At 51.6% G+C, this 20329-nt stretch overlaps 7 protein-coding genes across 7 annotated transcripts; 3 read left to right on the plus strand and 4 right to left on the minus strand.

The window, feature by feature from the left end:
* Positions 1-117: 117 nt before the first annotated feature.
* Positions 118-573, plus strand: J4E79_006448 (uncharacterized protein; the record flags this gene model as incomplete). Its single annotated transcript, XM_049355319.1, has 2 exons — positions 118-193; positions 248-573. 2 exons carry the CDS (start codon positions 118-120, stop codon positions 571-573), a joined length of 402 nt encoding a protein of 133 aa, XP_049209992.1.
* A 3275-nt stretch (positions 574-3848) lies between these two features.
* Positions 3849-4835, plus strand: J4E79_006449 (uncharacterized protein; the record flags this gene model as incomplete). The annotated part of the gene is made up of 1 exon (XM_049355320.1): positions 3849-4835. One exon carries the CDS (start codon positions 3849-3851, stop codon positions 4833-4835), a length of 987 nt encoding a protein of 328 aa, XP_049209993.1.
* Positions 4836-5117: 282 nt separating this feature from the next.
* On the minus strand, positions 5118-5919 carry J4E79_006450 (uncharacterized protein; the record flags this gene model as incomplete). The annotated part of the gene is made up of 2 exons (XM_049355321.1): positions 5118-5631; positions 5702-5919. 2 exons carry the CDS (start codon positions 5917-5919, stop codon positions 5118-5120), a joined length of 732 nt encoding a protein of 243 aa, XP_049209994.1.
* Positions 5920-6666: 747 nt separating this feature from the next.
* On the minus strand, positions 6667-7770 carry J4E79_006451 (uncharacterized protein; the record flags this gene model as incomplete). Its single annotated transcript, XM_049355322.1, has 1 exon — positions 6667-7770. One exon carries the CDS (start codon positions 7768-7770, stop codon positions 6667-6669), a length of 1104 nt encoding a protein of 367 aa, XP_049209995.1.
* Positions 7771-8165: 395 nt separating this feature from the next.
* On the minus strand, positions 8166-11334 carry J4E79_006452 (uncharacterized protein; the record flags this gene model as incomplete). Its single annotated transcript, XM_049355323.1, has 5 exons — positions 8166-8223; positions 8264-8732; positions 8797-9105; positions 9155-9374; positions 9433-11334. The coding sequence occupies 5 exons, from the start codon at positions 11332-11334 to the stop codon at positions 8166-8168; spliced, it is 2958 nt and encodes a 985-aa protein (XP_049209996.1).
* A 2313-nt stretch (positions 11335-13647) lies between these two features.
* Positions 13648-15500, minus strand: J4E79_006453 (uncharacterized protein; the record flags this gene model as incomplete). The annotated part of the gene is made up of 3 exons (XM_049355324.1): positions 13648-14199; positions 14248-15387; positions 15438-15500. The coding sequence occupies 3 exons, from the start codon at positions 15498-15500 to the stop codon at positions 13648-13650; spliced, it is 1755 nt and encodes a 584-aa protein (XP_049209997.1).
* A 2510-nt stretch (positions 15501-18010) lies between these two features.
* On the plus strand, positions 18011-19715 carry J4E79_006454 (uncharacterized protein; the record flags this gene model as incomplete). Its single annotated transcript, XM_049355325.1, has 4 exons — positions 18011-18085; positions 18139-18664; positions 18710-19157; positions 19280-19715. 4 exons carry the CDS (start codon positions 18011-18013, stop codon positions 19713-19715), a joined length of 1485 nt encoding a protein of 494 aa, XP_049209998.1.
* Between the last annotated feature and the right edge of the window lie 614 nt (positions 19716-20329).

Here is a 20329-nt window from a genome sequence, read left to right on the forward strand (position 1 = left end):
GGCACGTCAAGGAGGGTGTCTGATAAACGTGCGTAGACATTTCGCTGTGACTCTTTGAAAAGTGCCACTTCATACCTGTGAATTCCCCCAATAGACTCGAAATACACAAAAAACCAAATGGCATCAAGATTCCTCCAGAGCTTCTCGCGCTCAGCGCCCATCGCGAGCCGCTCGCTCCAGCAACGGAGCGAAGGTGACTACCCTCATTCCAAAATAAAAGAACGACAACTAACACCTTCCCTCTCAGTCCTCGCACCAGTCATCACCCGCACATACGCCAGCAGCGCCGCACCCGGCCAATCATCCAACGTCTCCAACCCGCAAGCAAGCAGCGCCGAGAGCCAGTCCATCAACAAGAGCGCCTCAGTCGGCCAGACTGACAAGAACGATGGCGACCACGCATCGATACAAAACCCAGTCAGCCACCCGGAGCAAGACCGAGCAGGCGCGACGGAGGAGACAACGGAGAGTCAGGATAACATGAAGCATGACCCGAAGGAGTCGGATGCGAAGAAGAGGGAGAAGACGCTGAACTATGGGCAGAATAAGCCGCTGGATGCGGCTGATAAGTAGAGCTTTGTAAAAGAAATGGATGGTAATCTGGCGACTCTATGTAGGGTTGGGAAGTGGAAGAACATTTAGAACGATGCTGATGCGACCATGACGCTAAGACCCGTGTGGTGATGATATGAAGGGGCCATTGCTGTTTGAAATCATCTTCCAAGTAGTGGTCATCATTTGCATATACGATGCGGTCAATCATCTCTTTGACGTCTTCGTTGTTGCTCCCAACCTTTTCCGATGGCTGACTATCGGGATTTCTGTACAGGGTAGTGCTGTTCATCGAATGAGTATCGAACTGAAATAGCAATGGTCGGCTTAGCTACATCAGCACATTGTTATGGAGCGCTCTCCATCAGTGAACAACGATTGCCATTCCGTCCCGATGTCGCGGTCGAATGGTGCCCGGAATTGCCCCAGTCTCTCGTATACTCTGTCTTCGTACATGTTTATCTCTCTCAGCAACAAGCCCACCACTATATTGTCTGCATGGACAAGTGCCGCAAGTAGAAACATGCTTCCGTTTTCGGGCTTCTCATTCGGCTCATCCATAGTGACATAGAGACGTTCAAAACCCTCCTCTTTCAAACTTTCTGTGTTTTCATAGCCGATCGGCCCACCCAGCGTCCATTTGATAGGTCTAGACCAGGCTCGAATGGTCAGCAGTATCATCTTCTCCATAAATGGTGTTCGCTCGTTCTTATCCAGTGGAGAAAGCCTGTACTCTTCTGCGATTGCTATAACCGTCGAAGACACTCCAACAAATGGTCGCGTTCTCAGTCGTCCATTCATCGATGCCCAGCTCCATGTTGGCGTGACCACCCAGCTGCCATCCAACATCTGGCTAGAGGACCTGGGCAGCCTTTGTGGTGGCCTTTCATCAGTACGGAATGAATGTCCAGGTGCACGATTTGCTCTCCAGTTCAGACTTTGTGGGAGCGTTTTCCAGAAATGGCCAGCAAGATACGTGTCGTTTAATGCGCAATGCATGCAGCTTGCGATAGCCGAAATAGCAATCAACTTGTCTGCTTGGGGATATGTGAGCTGCCTCGCACTGTAATCCACAAGGATCTTAGACCAAGTATCCTCTAAAGTCCGGCTGTCTAAGGCCTGCGGAATGGAAGTTATTTGAAGACCCAGCGCTTCACTCAGAACTGCCCTCGTAGGATCAGAACAAAGTTCGAAGCCGCGTGGAAGAGATTCGCTTGCGTTTGGGACCCGTGCACAGTCCCAGAAAAGTTCTCCATGGCCAATGCTCAAGACGCGAGTAGCCAACAGGCGTTCTTGTAGGACCCATGCGCGACTTCCGAGGGGCTGTTGATAAAGCGAATGTTGGAAGTACTGGCTTGGTATGACAGTGAAGGCAGGAGGTGTGCCGGTAAAGTCCCCACTCATTCCTCGCATAGCCATAGTTGTAGTGAAAGGCAGATTCGCTTTACGATTATAACCTCCCATACAGCTTTGGTCCGGGTGCGCAGCCTGTACCAAAGAAATGTTGATGATGCAATTCGAGTACACTTCTTGCATGCGACTGCACTCCAATTGCCAGTCTTCACTACTCCCCCTGCCAGACTGTATGATACAGAGAGCATCGATCCAGAGGTAGCGAACTCCGAGCCCTTCTACGAAGCAAATTGCCTCTTGGAAAGCAATGGGTAAATCTGAATGGGTTATTCCGAGCCGAAAATCTTGCATGTTATCGGCCGTTAGCCGGATGAAGCTAGGATTTGGGCCCCAGCAGTAACTCAAAGCAGCATACGGGCCCGATAGTTCCTCTTCCTGTGATAGTACTAGTCGCACTTTGTGGCTGCCAAGTTCGAGGAGACGTGTCGGATATGTACGCGGTTGTTTGTGTTTCTGACACTGCTCATGGGTGTCTAGACAAGTTCTCATCCACTTTTGCGCAGCCTGTAAGGATTCTGCCATGGGTATTGTGGACCATCTGCCGTATGTACCGACATTTACTGGGACGTTCGCTGTAGGTACTGCGACAAATCTCCGCGGGTCGAGCTTTTTCGGAAAACCGTGGGCAACACTTTTCTTTCTTCCCCACGTGGATAAAGAGGAATAGCTAACCATATGTTCTTCTGGTAGAGTACGGGAAACTCGAGAATAAGTATCTGGAATCTGACCGATGATGAAGTGACTTTTCAGGTCGTCCCTCAAGTGACCAGTTTCTGGCCTTACAGATTCCCACAAGGGAGTACAGATGTAGCATCCGGCTGTTGCTGCTTTGGTGAGAGAGGCAAGGCTCGAATGATGCTTGCGGTCGCCGCGTGAGAATACACGTACGCATTCTTCGCAAAGCATCTCCGTCAATATTCAAACACAACAAGCTCCTCCTTCCGTTGGGCCAAGGCGCCGATACAGTGGTGGGAAAAGTGTGAGCGTGAGCTGGACACTAGAGGGACAAATCGTGGCGCTTCTCGTCGTGCATACTGTGGAACCACAACAAATTACCTATCAGGATGTGCGAGGTCGCTATGAGGGTTGCGCGATTGCGGATGACAGTAGAGGTGGTTGCGGTGGCAGGGCGTGAGATGTAGATGCGGAGTGAGTCGCAGCTTCGTTGATCTGAATCGAATTGTTTACGACGCCGCATGTTGGCTGTGCCACGCACGTGATGTCCACACAAAACTTTGGAAGCACAGCCTTCGAAGTTAGCTTAATGATAACAGGTCTGCTCAACACTCAGTACTGGAGTCCTCGGATGTCGTAGATACGCGCACGAATAACTGCAATCGTACTAGTTCGCCCTCTAGTTCTAATCGCAGTGAATCATGTTCTTCACGCCACATCGCAATGCCCCAGCGTATAGCGCCACAAAACGCATCCGTATCCAGAAAGCCGATTACTGTTCGGAGGAAATGAAAAGCAAGGACAAAGGCAGTTTGTTTCGCAGTTTCGAAACTGTTAAACGCGGAACAGCGGACACTAGTGTTTTGGCACGGGCGATCCGCCAATGAGCAGCTCCGCAGCCGGCTTAGCGCCTCGGCAACGTCTCCTGTCGTTCATGCCGCGGTCCCTAACCTCCACAATAGTCCTAGGCCTAACGGCGAAGATGCCTCGCTTGGGCGAAAACACCAGGAGGTTTGAAACTTTGGTGGACGCCCCGAGGGAAGGATGCCCTAGGCTGTGGCATGGTGGGCACGAGGCGCGAGCCTCAGGCATAAGTACCACGAGCGCTCCTCGCGTTACTGTTTCTTCATCGCGCTCCATTCTCTTACCAACTTCACTATCTTTTCAACTTCTTCTATCATTTATTACATTCGTTACTAAGGCACAGGATGTCTCTTTACACTCTTTTTGCTGCGGGTCTGCTCGCTCAGTTCGCCAACGCGTACACCGTCATCCAGATTCCTCCCCCTTTCATGGAGAAGAACATCGATCCCATTGTCTACCCTGGAGAGTTCGACAAGTCGCATCTTCACTCCTTCTACGGCTCCGACGCCGTTGTCGCCGGCACCAAGACTAGCGCTGAACTCCAAAAAGGCTGCACCACCGCCGAGAACCCCAACGACTTGTCGAGCTACTGGGTGCCCACTTTCCTATACACCAAAGATGGCAAGAACTACGAGCCCGTTCCCGTCTTCCGCTTCAGCGCATACTACAACTTGGGCGAGACCCCTGCTGAGGTCGCCATCCCACAAGACTTGCAGATGGTTGCCGGCAAAGCCGACGCCATGACACCAGACGCTATGGACGTCAACGCAAAGGCCTCATGGGGCTGCGAGAGCGAAGACATCCCTCTCGACGCCAACGGCTTCCCCACCAATACCTGCTCGACCCACATCCAGCAACTCCTCTTCTTCCCCCAGTGTGTCAACGAAGAGACCCTCGAGACCGGCTACAAGAGCCGCGACAACGGAACGCCCAACTGGTGCCCCAAGGGCATGAAGTCTATGCCCCAGCTCCGCTTCTCCATCCGCTACGACATGCGCAAGGCCTTGCCCAACGGCTGGTCTGGTACCACCGCGCCGTTTAAGTTGGCCTGCGGACCTGCGTGGTGCTCGCACGGTGACTTCATCAACGGTTGGGTTCCTGAGGCTGCGAAGAACATGGTCGGCACGACCAGCGAGAAGCAGCACTTTGCTGCCGTCGAGGGTCCCCTTGGTGGCCCTTCGGATGGCGCTTCTTGCAAGGCTAAGGATGCTGATCCCAGCCACGGCACGAACAACTATGCTAAGAGCGTTGCTGCTATGGCTAAGCGCAGTGTTGGCACTTGGGGCTGGGAGACCAGATCCAGGCTCGCTCGCTTGGTCAATAGCGCCTAAGTTGCCAGGAGGGATGGTATCATGGTCTCGTACCTGACGGGAGTCGAAAAGACCTTCATGTATATATTTAAAACGAGGACTCTGCGTGGCGTTAACGAAACGTACACATGGTAGCAGCAGTAATCAGCAATTCATTCACATATCCACATCAATATCCTCACCAGTCCAGTCGTGACGTGACGTCTTTCCGTTATAGGATCAGATGGAAAGTGGAAACCAGATTGGAGGTATCATTTCATTCAAATTCGTTCAAGAGGTCGTATGGCTACTGTAGCATCTTCCCTAGTGCAGGAACTCATTGAAGAAGTTCACAGCACTCCTCTTCGCCCTCTCCAGACCATCCTTCTGCTTCTGGTCGTTGGGGTTACCACGCGCAGCAAAGCCGTGGTTCAGACCAGGGAAGTAAATGTACTCCCACTGGACACCAGTCTTCGGCAGCGTCTCCAACGTAGCCTTCTTCAGCTCCTCAGTGTACATTTGGTCGTTCTCAGGGGAAAGGACCTGGACGGGGACCTTGACGTTCTCGATCTCCGACTTCTCGAGCATGGAGGGGTGGGCTGTCGAGATGGCATCGACGAGCGAGGGGTCGGCGCCGAGCTTGAAGGCGGCCCATCCGCCGTAGCAGAAGCCGATGGCGGCAACCTTCTTGTATTGCGACTTGAGGGTCTGGGCGTGCTGCTTGATCTCGGGGTAGCGGATCTCCTTGTTGTTGCGGCCGATGAAGGCCATGACGTCGAATTTCTTAGCCTTCTCGGGGTCGGACATCGCGTCGGGGTCTACGACTTCGCCGCCGAATCTGTGTGATGGCTGTTAGTCCCATGGTTGCATTGCGCTGAATGTATGCGTCGCGTCGCGTAGCTGCTTACACATCGGGAACGTAGACGGTCGCATTGGCTTCCTTTGCGTAGTGGTCTGCCAGAATGCGGATGTTGGGAAGAGTCCAGCCGAAGACATCGGTGATGATAAGGATAGCGGCATCCTTGTTGTCGCCGGTTACATAGCAGTCGATGTTGTCGAGCTTGGCTTCCTTGCCAACGGACTCAGCGCCCCACTTGAAGCCGGTCTTGCAGTTATCGCAGGCCATATTGGAGGTTTGTAAGAGGAATTGATGGATGTAGAGGGAGTTTGGAGTGACGTTTGATGCCGGCTGCGAAATTTGGCGGGGTGGAAGGGCCTTAAGTCGTTCAAGCTTCAGGTGGGGTCGGCTCCATCATCTCAGCCGTTTCCGTGCATGAAGACAGAGAAGATAGCCCGGCATTCTAGCCCATTCTGTCGAGAGAGCCAATCATGACGCCATGGCGTTACACTGCATTGGCTTGATTCCCGGTGCTGTCGTGATGAGAACGATGACGACGATAGCCGGCGCCGGAATTTGTGTTCGCGCATTGCTAAATCCGGGCTTCGTTCGCCGATGTCCGCCGCGACGCCGACGAAGACGAAACAATTCTCTACATCACGGCTCTCGTCAGGCATTCTATCATCCGGTCTCCGATATTTCTTCAACGAACCTATCAAGCCTATATGTTGTAGTAAGCACTAGAACTCTCTCCTCAAAGCGTAGACATGGGAAGGGTCTTCCGGCGTGACCTACGCAAGGATTCTGGAAGAAGAAGCTCTAGGTGAACTTCAGGCTTCCCATGGGCAATCGCAAAGATGGCTAAGCACATTCAGCTCGGACTTATGACTAAATTCTAGCTGTATCGCTCAACTATCTAATAAGTCATCGCAGTTCCGTGCCGACAAATTAATAACAAGTCAATAACTATCTGTATATTTGGTGACCGCAACAGTTGCATCTCAACCCCCTCAAACTTCCCACCCGCACCTCAGCCTATTTCTGGACTGATTTGTGACGTTTCTCGAGTATTGTGGCGTCTACACGATTGTCTGGGTAAAGAGGTCGATGAACCTGCACTCCGTGCGGATTTCTCTCGTAGATGATCATGAAGGCTTGGCCGAGAGCAGGAGGTTCAAACCTGTTTGCTTGCACCCATCGCGCCTTAAGCGTTTCCCAGACATCTTGCTGGAACCAAGAGATTACCCAGTGCATGGGAACGTCGTGGAAGGAGGCGATGAAGTAGAGCGCGTCGCTGCTCAGTGTCCATTTCGCACCACGAAAGTTTCCGCCGTTTACAACAGGCCATTTGCGATGGTGTCCGGAAGCATCTCGTGTCGTGAACTCTGCACGTGAATTGCCCTTGAGATAGAGGAGAACCTTAAGACGTTCATCAGCGCTTGATGGAACTTCCAGCATGCGGATCGCGTGTAGTTCGTGGAATTGGCCGTCTAACCCACTCCTACCGGTAGGCATCGGTACATGACCTAACACGTTCAGTTCCCACGAGAAGCCTAGTTCTGGGGCCTTCTCATCTCCAGTCCACAGTGGCTCAGGACTGATATGATGGAACATGTGGTACCCATGCGCAACTTCATGGCACAGAACAGTGGCGAGCATGAAAAGGGTTCTGTATCGTTCGTTTTCACTTATACTCGTCGACTGAAGGGCTTTGACGAAGCCCCTTGTAAGGGCGATGCAAGGCTTTTGAACACCCTTACTAGAGACAGCAAGTGGAAAGTCAGCGGACTTGAACTCGTTAAAGTATGGCAACGATTCTTTCTGACGATATGTACAGCCGAAATAGTTGTTTCTCACACTAGGATGGTAAAACAAGAAAAAGTTCGTTTTTCCAAATTCGATTAGGTTCGCCTTGACAGTAGCAAGGGCTCCCAGGGTCTTATAATGAGAATTTCTCTCCAGGTACACTTGGCCGGCCGCATTATGGCGACGATGTCCAAAGGTCAAGTGACTGAACCAAAGCAGGGGCATGTCTTCGGTGAGCCATAGTGACGCAAGTTGCAAGGCAGGTCGCATGCTGCGGTAGAGTTGTAGGGTGTCTTGCCCTGGACCAGTGGCCCAGCGATCCAAAGCAAACATTGGGTGAATAGGATTCGTAAGAGATGGCGCACGATATGTCTCCAATCCTCTGTGCTGTCGCATATGCCAGTCAAACTCGCGTTTGATAAAATAAAGAAAGTGTAAGGCATCCATCGCTGAAGCTGTCAAAAGCTCGTGCAAACTTTGGTAGGTTTCGGTAAGGATAAAACCTAGTTGTTAAGCGCCACGATGGTTGCAAAGAGATAGAGGGAGTCCCTTGTGTATTAAATATTTGTTGGTGAGACCACCTGCTGGCGCTGTGAAGAGACCGTCATGGAAGTCGCATTGCCTACGCATGCGCTTCGTTGGAAGAATGTGACGAAGACCACCCTCTGTCACTACTGGTGTACGATCCCCGCAACACACAAGAGATACACGATGACTGAATCCGCCCACTAAATAATGGAAGGGATGAGAAAGAGGTCACTACCGGCGTCCATGAAGCCGAGCGATCTGCTCATCTGAGAAATTCTCCTTCGTCTCTTTGACATACGTTTCAAACTGACCGGCTACCTCAACAACATGCTTCAGATGCGCATACGACAGCTCCTTCTTTTGAAACTTTGCGAGCTGCCTTCCGATCGTAATCGCGTTGCGAATCTGTCGACCATTGAGCTCCTCGTCCGCCAATTCCAATACATTGCACTCGATGTCATCGAAGTCGATACCCGGCTCTTTCAGCGCTTTGAGGCGGTTCAGGAAGTTCTTCCAGATACGGCATCGTTGCGACTTGCCCAAGTTGGGGTAATGCAGGGCAAGTGAGATCCTGGATTTGAAGGCTTCGTCGAATGTGCCGACGCGATTGGATGTGAGGATAAGAATGCCGTCGTAGTACTCCAGCACACGGAGGAAGACGGAAACTAGGGCATTGCGTGCTAGATCAGCTATCCCTCGCTCCTCAAGGAACACGTCAGCTTCATCGAGGAGCACTACACAATCCCAGAGGCTACCTAGGTATAACACTGCAGTGGTGGACGTGCAAAGTCAGAAATTGGCTCATGTGCATTTCTTGCAACTGGAACTTACCTGATTCGAGGTATTTCTCGACTTGTTCTGGTTCGGTACCAATGTCACCACACGTAACAGGATACAATGGTTTCTCAGCCAGCTCGGCGACACTCTCTGCGGTAAAAGTCTTGCCGGTGCCAGGGCCTCCGTGAAGAAGAATGATGAGTCCATTGCCTTTGCCCTGGATGATGTCGGTGTTTCTTTCGCTAGAGATTCGGTCGGCCACCAGAGCGTGGACAAGCTCTTTCGTCTTGTCGTCAGCGACTAGATGGTTGAAGGCCTCTTTGTTCCATGAGATGTCGACTATCTTGTCGACCACCAGATCGACTATGGGTAGTCAGCTTTTTTGCATGATAGATGTTAAGAGAACTCATACTCCACACTTTGCGGCGCAGGGAGAATCCAGGTATAGTTGGCGGAAACAGATATATGTCGGGCGCTTGAGGAGGATCATCTTCGTCCATTCTTTTCACAAATAATGACGTTCTGTCTTTGCTACCACTCATGAACACGGGGCCTTGGTTTCGTTTCGATTTCTGATCATTGTCGTGGAGCTTCTTGAAGGTTTTGTTGTCGATTACGTATCGCTCGCCGTACTATAGCATGTTTTAGCTTTGCTTAAAGCAAAGATTTGATTGAGCGCTTTGTTCCTACCGTATGCGACGTCTCTTCATCCCCACCCTCATAAGAGATCGGGCGTTTGACACGACATGACCAGAATGTACGGCCTCTCTGCAAGAGTTGGTTCTGTAGATTCTTACTGACGAATGGCAAGGGGATTATGCTCAACTGAGCAATGTCGACTTCTTGATCGTGACTGTCGGCGACCAATTTAAGTGTGAGCGTCTCATTTTGACGATAGAACTGGCCATCGTAAACGATAGTCGAACATGACATATCCCAAGCCCATGCTTCGTTGGCCTTATTCCTTTCATCCGCCCTTGATCCTACACGCGACGATTTCTCAAATTGATGCGAATCATGGTTACGTCCGTAAGCCCTTTGTAACGTCGGCATGTCTCGCAATCGATAGGCCTGAGTCTTGTTGCCATTTTGGTCAACAACGACATCGCCTGGGAAGAATAGATATTCAGTGAATGCATGAGATATGCGCCCACGAGATTTCATCTCTTCGAACTGGTCAAACTTGGCGGCGTAATTGCGTTCAATCCAATCGAAAAGTAGCTTCAAATGCGCTTGGTGCTTGGGAAGCTGATTCGACACAGTCTGTCCCTTTGATCTGCCACGGTACCAGAACAGGTAGGGAGCCTGTAGATTATCCAAGACCGAAGGTAGCTGTGTCTCATCAAGCGTGCACGCTGATTTGAGAAATATCTGCAAAGCCACGCGAAGCTCTTCGGACATGATCGTGATGGTCTCATTCGACGGTTGTGGGGCAGGGAGTACGCCTGTTTCAAGACCCTCGGCCAAATCAATAGCGCTGACTCTAGGTGTTGCGTATGACTTGTATACCAAGAAAGAGATGTCGTCGTTCTTTCGTAGATGGGTTTTCAAGTCAGCTAGTGGTGACTCCGCTCTCAGCTGCAGACCTCCCCCCTTTCCGAGAGCCCAAGTCGGCTCTTGAAGACAAACACTGCCATTTACATCATCCAATATATGGAGCACCTGGAAGCGTGGAGGACTGATACCCTGCCCCAGTGGATGTTCCGATCCTTTAATGCTTCTCTCCAAATCATCGATCCGTTTCAACAGCCGGCTGACAAGCTCTGACTCACCGGCATTGGCGTGGATCTGTGTCGATGCTTCCATTGAGTGAGCGATGGGTGGGTTTCGGATGGTAAGCAAGGGTGGCTGTTGCATGTCGAGAGGCATGAAATATGGAGAGCTGGGTTCGGGGGCTTTGCCGAGACGGGAGCTTCCAGGAAATGATTGGTTAGGGATGTCAGATGGCGTCTTGTCTTGTTCTTGTTGCGCCATGAGCACTCGCTTTTTGTTCTGCTGCTCCAAAAGCATAAGCTGTATTTGATAGTCTTGAAGAGCGTTATTGCCTTGAGAGGGAGATGGTGGTGGCAAAAATTCGAAGGGTACTTTTTCCGTCAAAACTTCCAGGTTCGCAGCGATCGCCAAAAGTTTCTGTGTCGCGAAGTTGCTAGATTCTGTTTGATCTCGTGATATGGTCAATTTCTTTACGATATTGAAGAGCTTCTCGTCCGCTTCCGCTTCTGCTTCTGCTTCTAGTTTTTCTTTCTGGTCGGATTGCTCGTTGCCCCCAAGATACAAGGGTCGACGAACACCTGAAAATGCAGATTCAGAACCGGGACTAGATGAACCCGGGCTGGACGTTTCGTACTCTGCACTGTCTATCTGGGATGCATCCTCATCAGTGCGGAATGTTGGACCCTGACCGTCACACGAGCCCTCAGTCTGGTCCCCGCCAGCCTCGTCCCCACCAGACTCTTCAACCTCGTGATCAGAGTCTTCAGCCTCGTCGCTGTAGTCTCTCGCTTTTGTTGAGCCTGCAGTGGGTATGGAATGGAAGGGGCGAGCAGGATCGCTTTTGCGACCTCTTTTGGGTCTAAGTGGTTTGGTGAACATCTGCAACAGATAGGCTGGGAAGGATGGTAGCGCATAGATAGCAGGACCCCGCACGACGACAGGAGTCTGTAGGTAAGACGACAGGGTCTAACCACAACGAGGTTGGTACAAAAGCCACCTGCTTGGCAGCTGAACGCTGCAGCCTGGAAACTGGGTGAGAAACTGCGTCATTTCTCCAGACCGACGACGAGAACATAAAATGACGACGCAACAGCAGCAACTGAGTGAAGGATGGGTCGGCTGTTCTAGTACAACGTATGCAGCCCGCCATGACCCTAGGGCAGTCCCGCGGCGAAGCGCCTCCCTAGGTCGTAGCTGCATTAGCCTTCACGCTAACATTTCGCAGTACACCAGGAAGCAGTGCAGAAAGCTCATACAAGCTCGCGTCTCTTCATTTTTCTTCTGAATTGACACAAGATAAGCGCAAGGTCGATTTCGCCAATCAGTCGGCCACTTTGCAAGGCTTGGAAAACGTCGTAAAGATCGCGTGCAATAATTACGCATCCTCTCGCAGCAACAAAGCAGGGAAATGGCTAGAACGGTTTTCCAGCCGCTTGATACATTATGGAAACATATTCGACATACTGGCGCAGCATCATCCAGAGTATGTCGCCCTAGCTTGGGGCGCAATGAAATTTCTCTTCGTAGTGAGTCGCCCCGGCCATAGCATGAGATATCGAGATCGATTCGATGTTGACAACGCAACAACAAGGCCTTTTTGAACCATGAAGGTGTCATTGCAAGCATAGCAAAGGGTCTCGCTCGTATCGCAGATGCTCTTCCTCGCATTGAACTAGCGACAATCTTGTACCCAACGACGAGAATGACAGATGCTGTAGAAGCATTGTATGCACAGATCATCCGGTTCTTGATCCGCGCCCATGATTGGTACCAAGAGGGTACTCTGCGTCACATCGTGCATTCTGTTACGCGTCCTGCCGAGCTACGCTACCATGATGTTCTGGAAAATATCGAGGCGGGCTCACGGAATATCGAGCAGCTAGCCATTGCGGGGTCTCATGTGGAGCTGAGACAGATGCACACGATCGTGAAGTTGATGGCTGATCGAGTGGAGAGGTCTGAAAGCACCATCCTTGAGATGAGATGCATGATGATCAGTACGTCAACAGTGTTCATATGACGAGGTCAACGCCTGCTTACTGTACATAGATCACCAAGCCATCAATTCATCCTCACTCGTGGATACAAACGACAAGGTATCGGATTTGCAATTCTCGGAAATGGTGCGAATCGCAGCGGAGCTATCATCATTTGATCCAATTGAGAGCTACAGTCAGGCCGTCATGGTACGAAATCTGCGCCGACGAACTCAGCAGGTCAACATTCCAAATGCTTTTTGGCAATCCCAGACGTTGAAAAGGTTTGCAGAGTACTCAGAGCCGTCACTCATGCTGGTCAAAGGTACTTTCCAGGAACGAGGGGCGTTGCGCGACGCGGCCGTCAGAGTAACTGAAGAATTGAAGAGCAAAAACATCACAACACTTTGGGCAGTAAACGTACAACTGTCTGATCGAGCCACCAGAACCCCGAACGCGCTGGACATTCTCAAGTCACTTGCCGCTCAGGCGCTTACATTGGGCGACTCAGCGCACTCTCAGAAATCGACGGCGCTAAGCTGCACGCAGCTTCGCAACGCTACCACGGCGAAGGAGTGGCTTGAGATCCTTGGGGCTACCCTCGAAAACGTTTGTCGGGAAGTGTACATCGTTGTCGAGTTAGACATTTTGATTTCTTCTGTCCCCGCAACATCGTCAACCGATGAGGTTATTGCGCTTTTCTGCAATCTGCTGAAAGAATTGACGGGCCGCGCAAAGAGGTCTATTGCCAAAGTATTGATTATAACGAGCAGACCATGGACACCTTTATCGAAGACAACGAATATTTTCGTGGAGACTATGCTATCAGGTCCCCCTCGACGCGCGAAGCCGCATGCAAACCTTCGAAGGAAGCAAGGAGGTACCTCGACGTACAAAGCAGCACTGAGAACACTAAGAAGATAAGTGCGCTAAAATACTGAGCACGAGGAAGCTCTTTTGCAATTGTGTAATGTTATTTTACTTGCTACTTTACTTGAACACGTTCTGTAGCCCCTGCGCCATTGCCCTATGATCTTTGTTCCGTCATGACAACGAAAGGGCCCACTATCATTGCAATGGAATGGTACAGTTACTTTTCGTTTATGCGATGATGAGCCGTAAACATCTAGATATGCGCTATGGCGAACATACGTTGATCATTCATCTCGATCGAAATGACGCGCAGAAAAATGTTCGGTACGATAAGCCCGAAAGATCAAAGCTTCGCCAAGGTCTTCGGAGATCGCGCGTCCCATTCCTGTACTCCTGAACGCCGATGATAATCTGCAGGGAAGAAGCGAGGCCCAAGAATTTTTTTTTGCACTTTGCCTGTAACTGTCTTCGGAAATTCCCCATCTGCAATCCTTAGGAGCGTGGGTAGCTTATACCCAGCTAGCCTTTCCCGTAGATCTCGTCGCAAGTCTTTGATCGTCAAGACATATTGAGAACCATCGCTGGAAGCCGAGAAAGGAGCAGACATTTCCTCATTCTGCAGCGAGACTAGTGCGGCGACCCGTTGCCCGTACTCCTCGTCGGGTACACCAACCACCATGGCTTCGGCTACATATGGTAGACTCAGCAGCTCGCGCTCGACGTCCAGAGCCGAGATCTTGTATCCGCCTGACTTGATGATGTCTAGAGACGCTCGACCGATAATGAAGTAATATTTGCCCTCTCGTCGCGCAATGTCGCCGCTTCGGAAGTATCCATCTCGATCATGAGCTTTTGCAGTTCCTTCAGGATCGCGCAGGTACTTGGAGAACATGTGCTGAAGTTGCTTAGTGCATCCTATCAAAACGACACATGTAAGACTTACTGGGCTTTTGACGAGCACCTCTCCCTCGTCTCCCTCGGATAGCTTGACATCAACGCCGCTGGCAAGTTCACCAACTGAACCTTCTGGCACGCTCTCGTCGCCGAGGCGCATCTTGAAGATAGCCCCAAACTCAGTAGCGCCGTATCTTTGCAGGATCGGCTTTTGCATCAGATCCCTCCAGAAGTCATCGAGTGGCTGCGGCAGTGCTGACGTTCCGCATAAGCAGGCTCGAAACTGTCTCGCGCCCGCGACGTACTTCGCCATCTCATCTGCAGGTAACTTGCTTATTTGTTGTTGATAGTACCGTCTCATTCTCATGTATATAGTGGGTACACCAGAGAAGACAGTCAGTCGTCGTCTGTTGTCGGAAGCGCCCTGTTTCCATCGCTGCCACATTTTCTCTTCGTCAAAGCCTCCGCTGCGGAACTCGATACGGCTACCAGCCACGAGAGATGGAAAGAAGTTGATGCCAACACCGGTCGCATGATGCACCGGAAGAACGTGGAGAGCGACATCATCTTCCGTCAGCTGGTAATGATCTGCCACTTCGAGCGCACAATCGAAGATGTAAGATCTTCGCATAACTGCACCCTTAGGTGGTCCAGTCGTCCCGCTGGTGAAGATGACTACAGCGGGCGCATTCTCATCCAAAGTCCGGTCGGAAGAGATGATGATGTCTCCAGCGTGGAGGGTAGGACACGAATTCGTTGGCTGAATGCTTATGGCTTGGAAGCTCTTGTTACTCACCGATGCAACCCGGGTTTCCAGGTCGCGACATTTCCTCATATTCGATGAGCTGGCAAGAACGAGCACTGATCTTGACTTCTCGATGAAGTAGACTGCCTCTTCTACGGGTAGGGCTGGGGTCAGTGGCACTACAGCAGCTCCAAGAGCAAGTATCGCCAACACCGCTACTGCGTATTCATAGCCTCCAGGTGCTATGACAGCGATGTATACTTCTTCCCGTCTTTCTAGTGCCTCACGAGTCGCACTTGTCAACGTGCTGAGAAGCCTTTCTCTCAGGGCTAGCACATCCGAGAGTAACTCCAGATGGGTCTTTTGCAAGTTCAACCGAACGTCGTCAATAGCTATACGCGCAGGTCTCCGGTTGGCAAATCGGAGAAGCCGACTGAAGAGAGGCTAGGATATGTTCAGCACCACGTCATGAGCATATCTGCACACACGCTTACACTATTCGGCAGCACGTTACGCCCAGAGTGCTTCGGTACCATACAACATCGGTCTTCCATCATCGTATTGCTCGGTTCCTGCCCAAGCATCTGGGACTTGACCGCCAATGCTCCGTAACCACTCTTCGTACCTGGGTATCGAGGTGTTGTACTACATGATGAGCCGGCTACAAACGCTCGGATATAACGACTCGCATGCGGGGTTTCATCAAGAGTATAATTCCTTAGCCGATCGTATCACAAGATTCGCGGGGAAGTATTCCGCGAAACCCCGCAACGCTTTCACTCCCGGCGCTAATGGCTGTGCAAGGCCCCGCCGCACGCTCGTAGCCGTAATGATGGCCCAAGGTCACCGGCAATCTCGATAATAAGGCGATGCAGATTCGCATAACGTTGGCATCAATTAGTTGCATGCGGCACAGCTTCAACACACCGTTCGGCTCTTCCGCCCGCGTTCGATGCATGAAATGAGGGCCGTCACGCGAGTCGTTGTGCCGATGGTCACTGCTCCTTCACCGTTCATGGACTAGCAGAGAGGTCTGTCACCGGTCGGCACGGCTTCTTGGACAGAACCACTCAACGTGCAATTCTCAGAATGCCATCACATCAGACCTCCGGGGTTTCCGTTACGCGCCGGCCCTGAGCGTGTCACTACACGCGTGTCACAATCTCATAACTTTGCACGAAGGATGCGATCAATTCCCCAGGTCGCATGGTTGCCGCGGCTGCATGATATCAAGCCCGACTCGATCCACATTTCCAGTTTTTACTTCCTCAGGCGCCTATGCCCCCGTACGTTCAATCACAAATTCGTTGTTTTCTCCCGCCCAACGCTGTTCCGGGTCGTCTACCCGGCCTTGCATACCGCCGTTCGCTGTGCGACGGCCTACAAACCTTAATCCTACGGTGTCGCCTAGATAGTCCCTCAATGCAAGAGGCTACAAGGCGCATGGAAGCCTTGATAGCTCTGCAAATATTTCCGCAATGCAGCTGCCTGGAACGAGCCCGATTGATCAGAAGAGCATGCTATTTCCTTTTCGAAAGGCGCTGCATGCATGGCGCTTGTCGCTTATTGGGCAGCGCCGTCGCACATAACGTGGGGCTTATTGCATCAGTCAGCCACAATGGCTGCAGCCGCATCGACATCTATCTTCGTCATCTTACTGCCGACAAGGGTTCTGTTTGATTGTTCCTTAGCGATGCTGATGGTATTTGCTGGCATTTCGCGCTGGTAACGACCCACTAACCGAAGGACCGCCGGCGACGTGTCTCCTCAAAGGCCTTACCGATCATATGACGCATCATTGTTTACACTCACAGCCTGCTCAGAGGCGCTGCATCACACCGCTATCTGTCAGATGCTATTTGGAGTGTCACCATGGTAGCTAGCTTCGGTGAGCTCTCAATACTGCGGCGAGACTGGTTTGTCGAAGGCAGTCATGAAAAACGTGTTCACATCGACTGGGACGTTGAAAGCAACTATGTGCTAGCGCTGGCTCCTTGGTTTCGCGGATCCCTCCAGGCTGCCATGACACGCTCAGCGCTGCTAAACGCGGATGCATTTCTGTCGCAAAAGTGGTTCGGGCACACAAGCATCCAAGCGCCTGGTCATAGGGCTGCAATTTGACCTTGCTTGAGGCGCACACCGACTAAAGAAAGGCAACACTTCCGGTGTATTGATTTGCCTGCAGTTAGTTTGGTATCGATGATCAAACAATGCCTCGTGGCATCCTGGTCACATGGGCCATTCAGGATGAAGAGCAGCCAAACCCGCAATTTCAGATACGATCGGAATGTCACGCTGTGCCGCGACAAGTCCCGCAGCGACAGCACGATCGAAGGACGTGGATGACAGCCTGATTTTGACAGTCGACAAACAAGGACAACTCCTATGCGCCCCACCCTTGTCGCCAGGGGCATAGACGTCACAGAATAGCAAATTGATGTTTTTCGAGCTGCATACTGTCGCTAACCTCAGCCTCGAAAGGCGAGGATTGGCGAGATGGAAAAGCAACGCATACGAACGGTCCTAGTCGTGCCCATCTCGTTTGTCGGCGGGAACCCTCTCTGAACGTTGCCGCATCGGCTGCACCTCATCCGTTACGCGAGGTTTGGTAACTCAGGCACGGTCGAGCAAAGCGGACGGGGAAGACGGCACGAGACACGTTTGGCGCACGTCAAGGGTTGAGTGTGAATCACGAATAAGCAGACAGGCGGGGAAGGCGGGAATGAGCGTGGCTTACGCGCACAGATGTTTCCGCATGCGGTCATAGTCCTTCTCGGCCCGTAGTGGGCCAATGCCTCCCGTCACACCAGGCGCAGCTCAATGGGGCCTTTTGCGGTGAAGGGGGTAAAATCATCTCGTGCTTCACATGCCTGGGTGTTTGCTCACCCAATTCGTCGTATGTGTGACTCTTCATCGCTCCGGTATATATACTGACTACGCAAAAGCCACGACCATGTCCCTTGAATTACCCCTAGTATCGCGCAACGGCCGGCTTTTTGATCCCATCACTAGCACCATTCCCCGCTTCCTCGAGATGCTGGCCAAACCACACGTTCCGCCCATACCGATGAAGTCGTTTCATCTCTCATGTCTAGACCAAAATGTAGTGCGCGTTTACATACAGACTCTGTGCATCTTTCCCGTATGTTCTCCCGAATCATTTGTTGTATTGACAGAAATTGACGTTATCCGCAGTTTCCCGATCAGAATCTCGCCGAGGATGCCATACAGTCTTTGAGTGCTGGGCTTCGCCTCACACTCAACAAATTTCCCTTTCTGGCTGGCACTCTCACACTTGCCGACCGAGAAGCGGGTAAGCTTGCTCTCCACTATCCAGCGGAGATCACAAGCAAGCATCTGAGTCGCGTCTTTCGATCGAAGCAAGTTCCGTACCATGAGAAGAACTTTCCACACACCTACGAGCAACTCAAAAGAGATGGCATGCCACCTAGTGCATTCGAGTCATCGATGTTCGTGCCGGAAGATCTCGCAGAGTATCCTGGTATTCCAAGAGACGGCGAGGGCAAGGTAGACTTCAACACTAGCGATGCACCGGCAATGAGAACCCAGGCTTTCTTCATACCTGGCGGTCTTGTGCTGTCGATGTATATGCATCACAGTGTCTTTGACTTCTCCGGTGTGACTCTTTTCTGGCAAACATTCGCCGAGAACGTTTCGAGCCTTTCGAAGCAGCAACTCTTCGAAGAACACAAAATCATGCGTAAGACCCCTCACTGCATTCTTAAGCTGTGACTAACCACAACAGACATGGAAAGCGTCGCCGACCAGCAGTCTCAGATGCGGAAAGCCGTTGACGAGCAGATCAAGCCACCACAAGGCAGCGCCAGCGCAGACTGCTACTGTGATGGCCCACCCCGGTATCTTCAAACCTTACCTAAAGAGACGAAATGTACCCAGAGGCTCTTCGTCATTCCAGCATCACGAGTACGCGAGTACAGGGAAACCCTACGTACCCAGTTTCCCGAGAACACCCCTCCGACAATGTGCAACGTGCTTGCAGCCTTGGTCTGGACGCATGTTACCCGCGCTAGAGCAAGTCGCTTGACCAAGTGCGGCTTGACAGAGACTAGCATCGGAATTGCGACGGACTTGCGAAGACGGCAGCGACCTCCGGTATCCACAGACTACACAGGAAACATGGCTTTGTTCTCGCGAGGTACAATGAACGTCTCAGACCTCACAAAAGAGGACCGGTGAGTCTAGCCCCTACTACCATATGATCGCATGTCACACTGTGTGGCGCCCTGAACCTTGCACTCGCAAATCTTGAGCAACGCGATTAAGTTTGAGAACCCCAGCTGACAAATAACGGCAGTGTAACCAAGTCGACAATCATCAACGTCATAAACACCATCAAGAGCACGATCCTCGACGTCGACGACGAATGGGTGAACCGCCACCTCACCTTCTTCAAGTCGATCGAGCAGATTACCGACACCGAGGTCGCACTGGCCTTGAAGTTCGGCTCCGACATATACATCTCGTCGTGGCTCAACTTCGGCGCTGATATCAGCTGGGGCATACCTGGTACGGATCTAGGCAAGGACTCCCTGGCTGGTCGACCCGAGTTCATCAGACGATCTTACGGTCCGGGTGATGGCGGCATGATCTTCCTTCCCCGGCGGAGGCAAACTGCGAACCAAGAGGAGGCGCCGTTTGAGATACTCGTGCGACTTGCTGAAGAGGACATGACGCGTGTGCTGGAAGAGGAGGGCGGATTGAGCTCTTGGGCCGACGCGGTGATTGAATGAACGGTGAATCCCATCGTTTGTTCTTTGGTATGTTGTGGTTGCCTTCTTCTGGGCAATGCGAGTTTGGTGCACCGGTACACCAATCTGTTGATGACGCTTACGGTCTTTCGTTTCGAAACGATGGTTTAGGGTATGATTATCTGGTGTTGAATTTCGGTTAACGACTTGGGTCGGGCATTTGATATCCTGTACAATTAGCTTGCATTGGGTGGTATCTCAAAATCGGGGGGCGTTTTTCTATAGTTGGGATGGATTTCGTTAATGGTTGCTCTTCTGGTGTTTGGGTTTGGGTTTGATGGCGTATGGTAGCATGATCACGCTGGCCATTATCATGTAATACTATAATGCTTTCCGATCTGCATCGTAGTGTTAACGAGTGGCCCTGACCTAAACTTGGTGATGTTTGTTCGTTAGTCAGATGTTTCTAGTCGATAGCAATGCTGCCATTCCACGGCCACCGAGCCCTGCGACCCCGCATTTCGACGCCCCGCAGCTTTGCGCCATCAACCTTCTCCGCGCGACATCTACGGCTTCTGCCCACCACACATGATCCGCGTATACCGAGGCAGTGATGCAGCTTACATCTCCGCGTTATTGCCGGCGCGTTGAGGTTC

The sequence above is a fragment of the Alternaria viburni genome (genome assembly GCF_023758015.1).
Source record: "Alternaria viburni strain BMP 2772 chromosome Unknown scaffold_13, whole genome shotgun sequence".
Classification (NCBI taxonomy): domain Eukaryota; kingdom Fungi; phylum Ascomycota; class Dothideomycetes; order Pleosporales; family Pleosporaceae; genus Alternaria; species Alternaria viburni.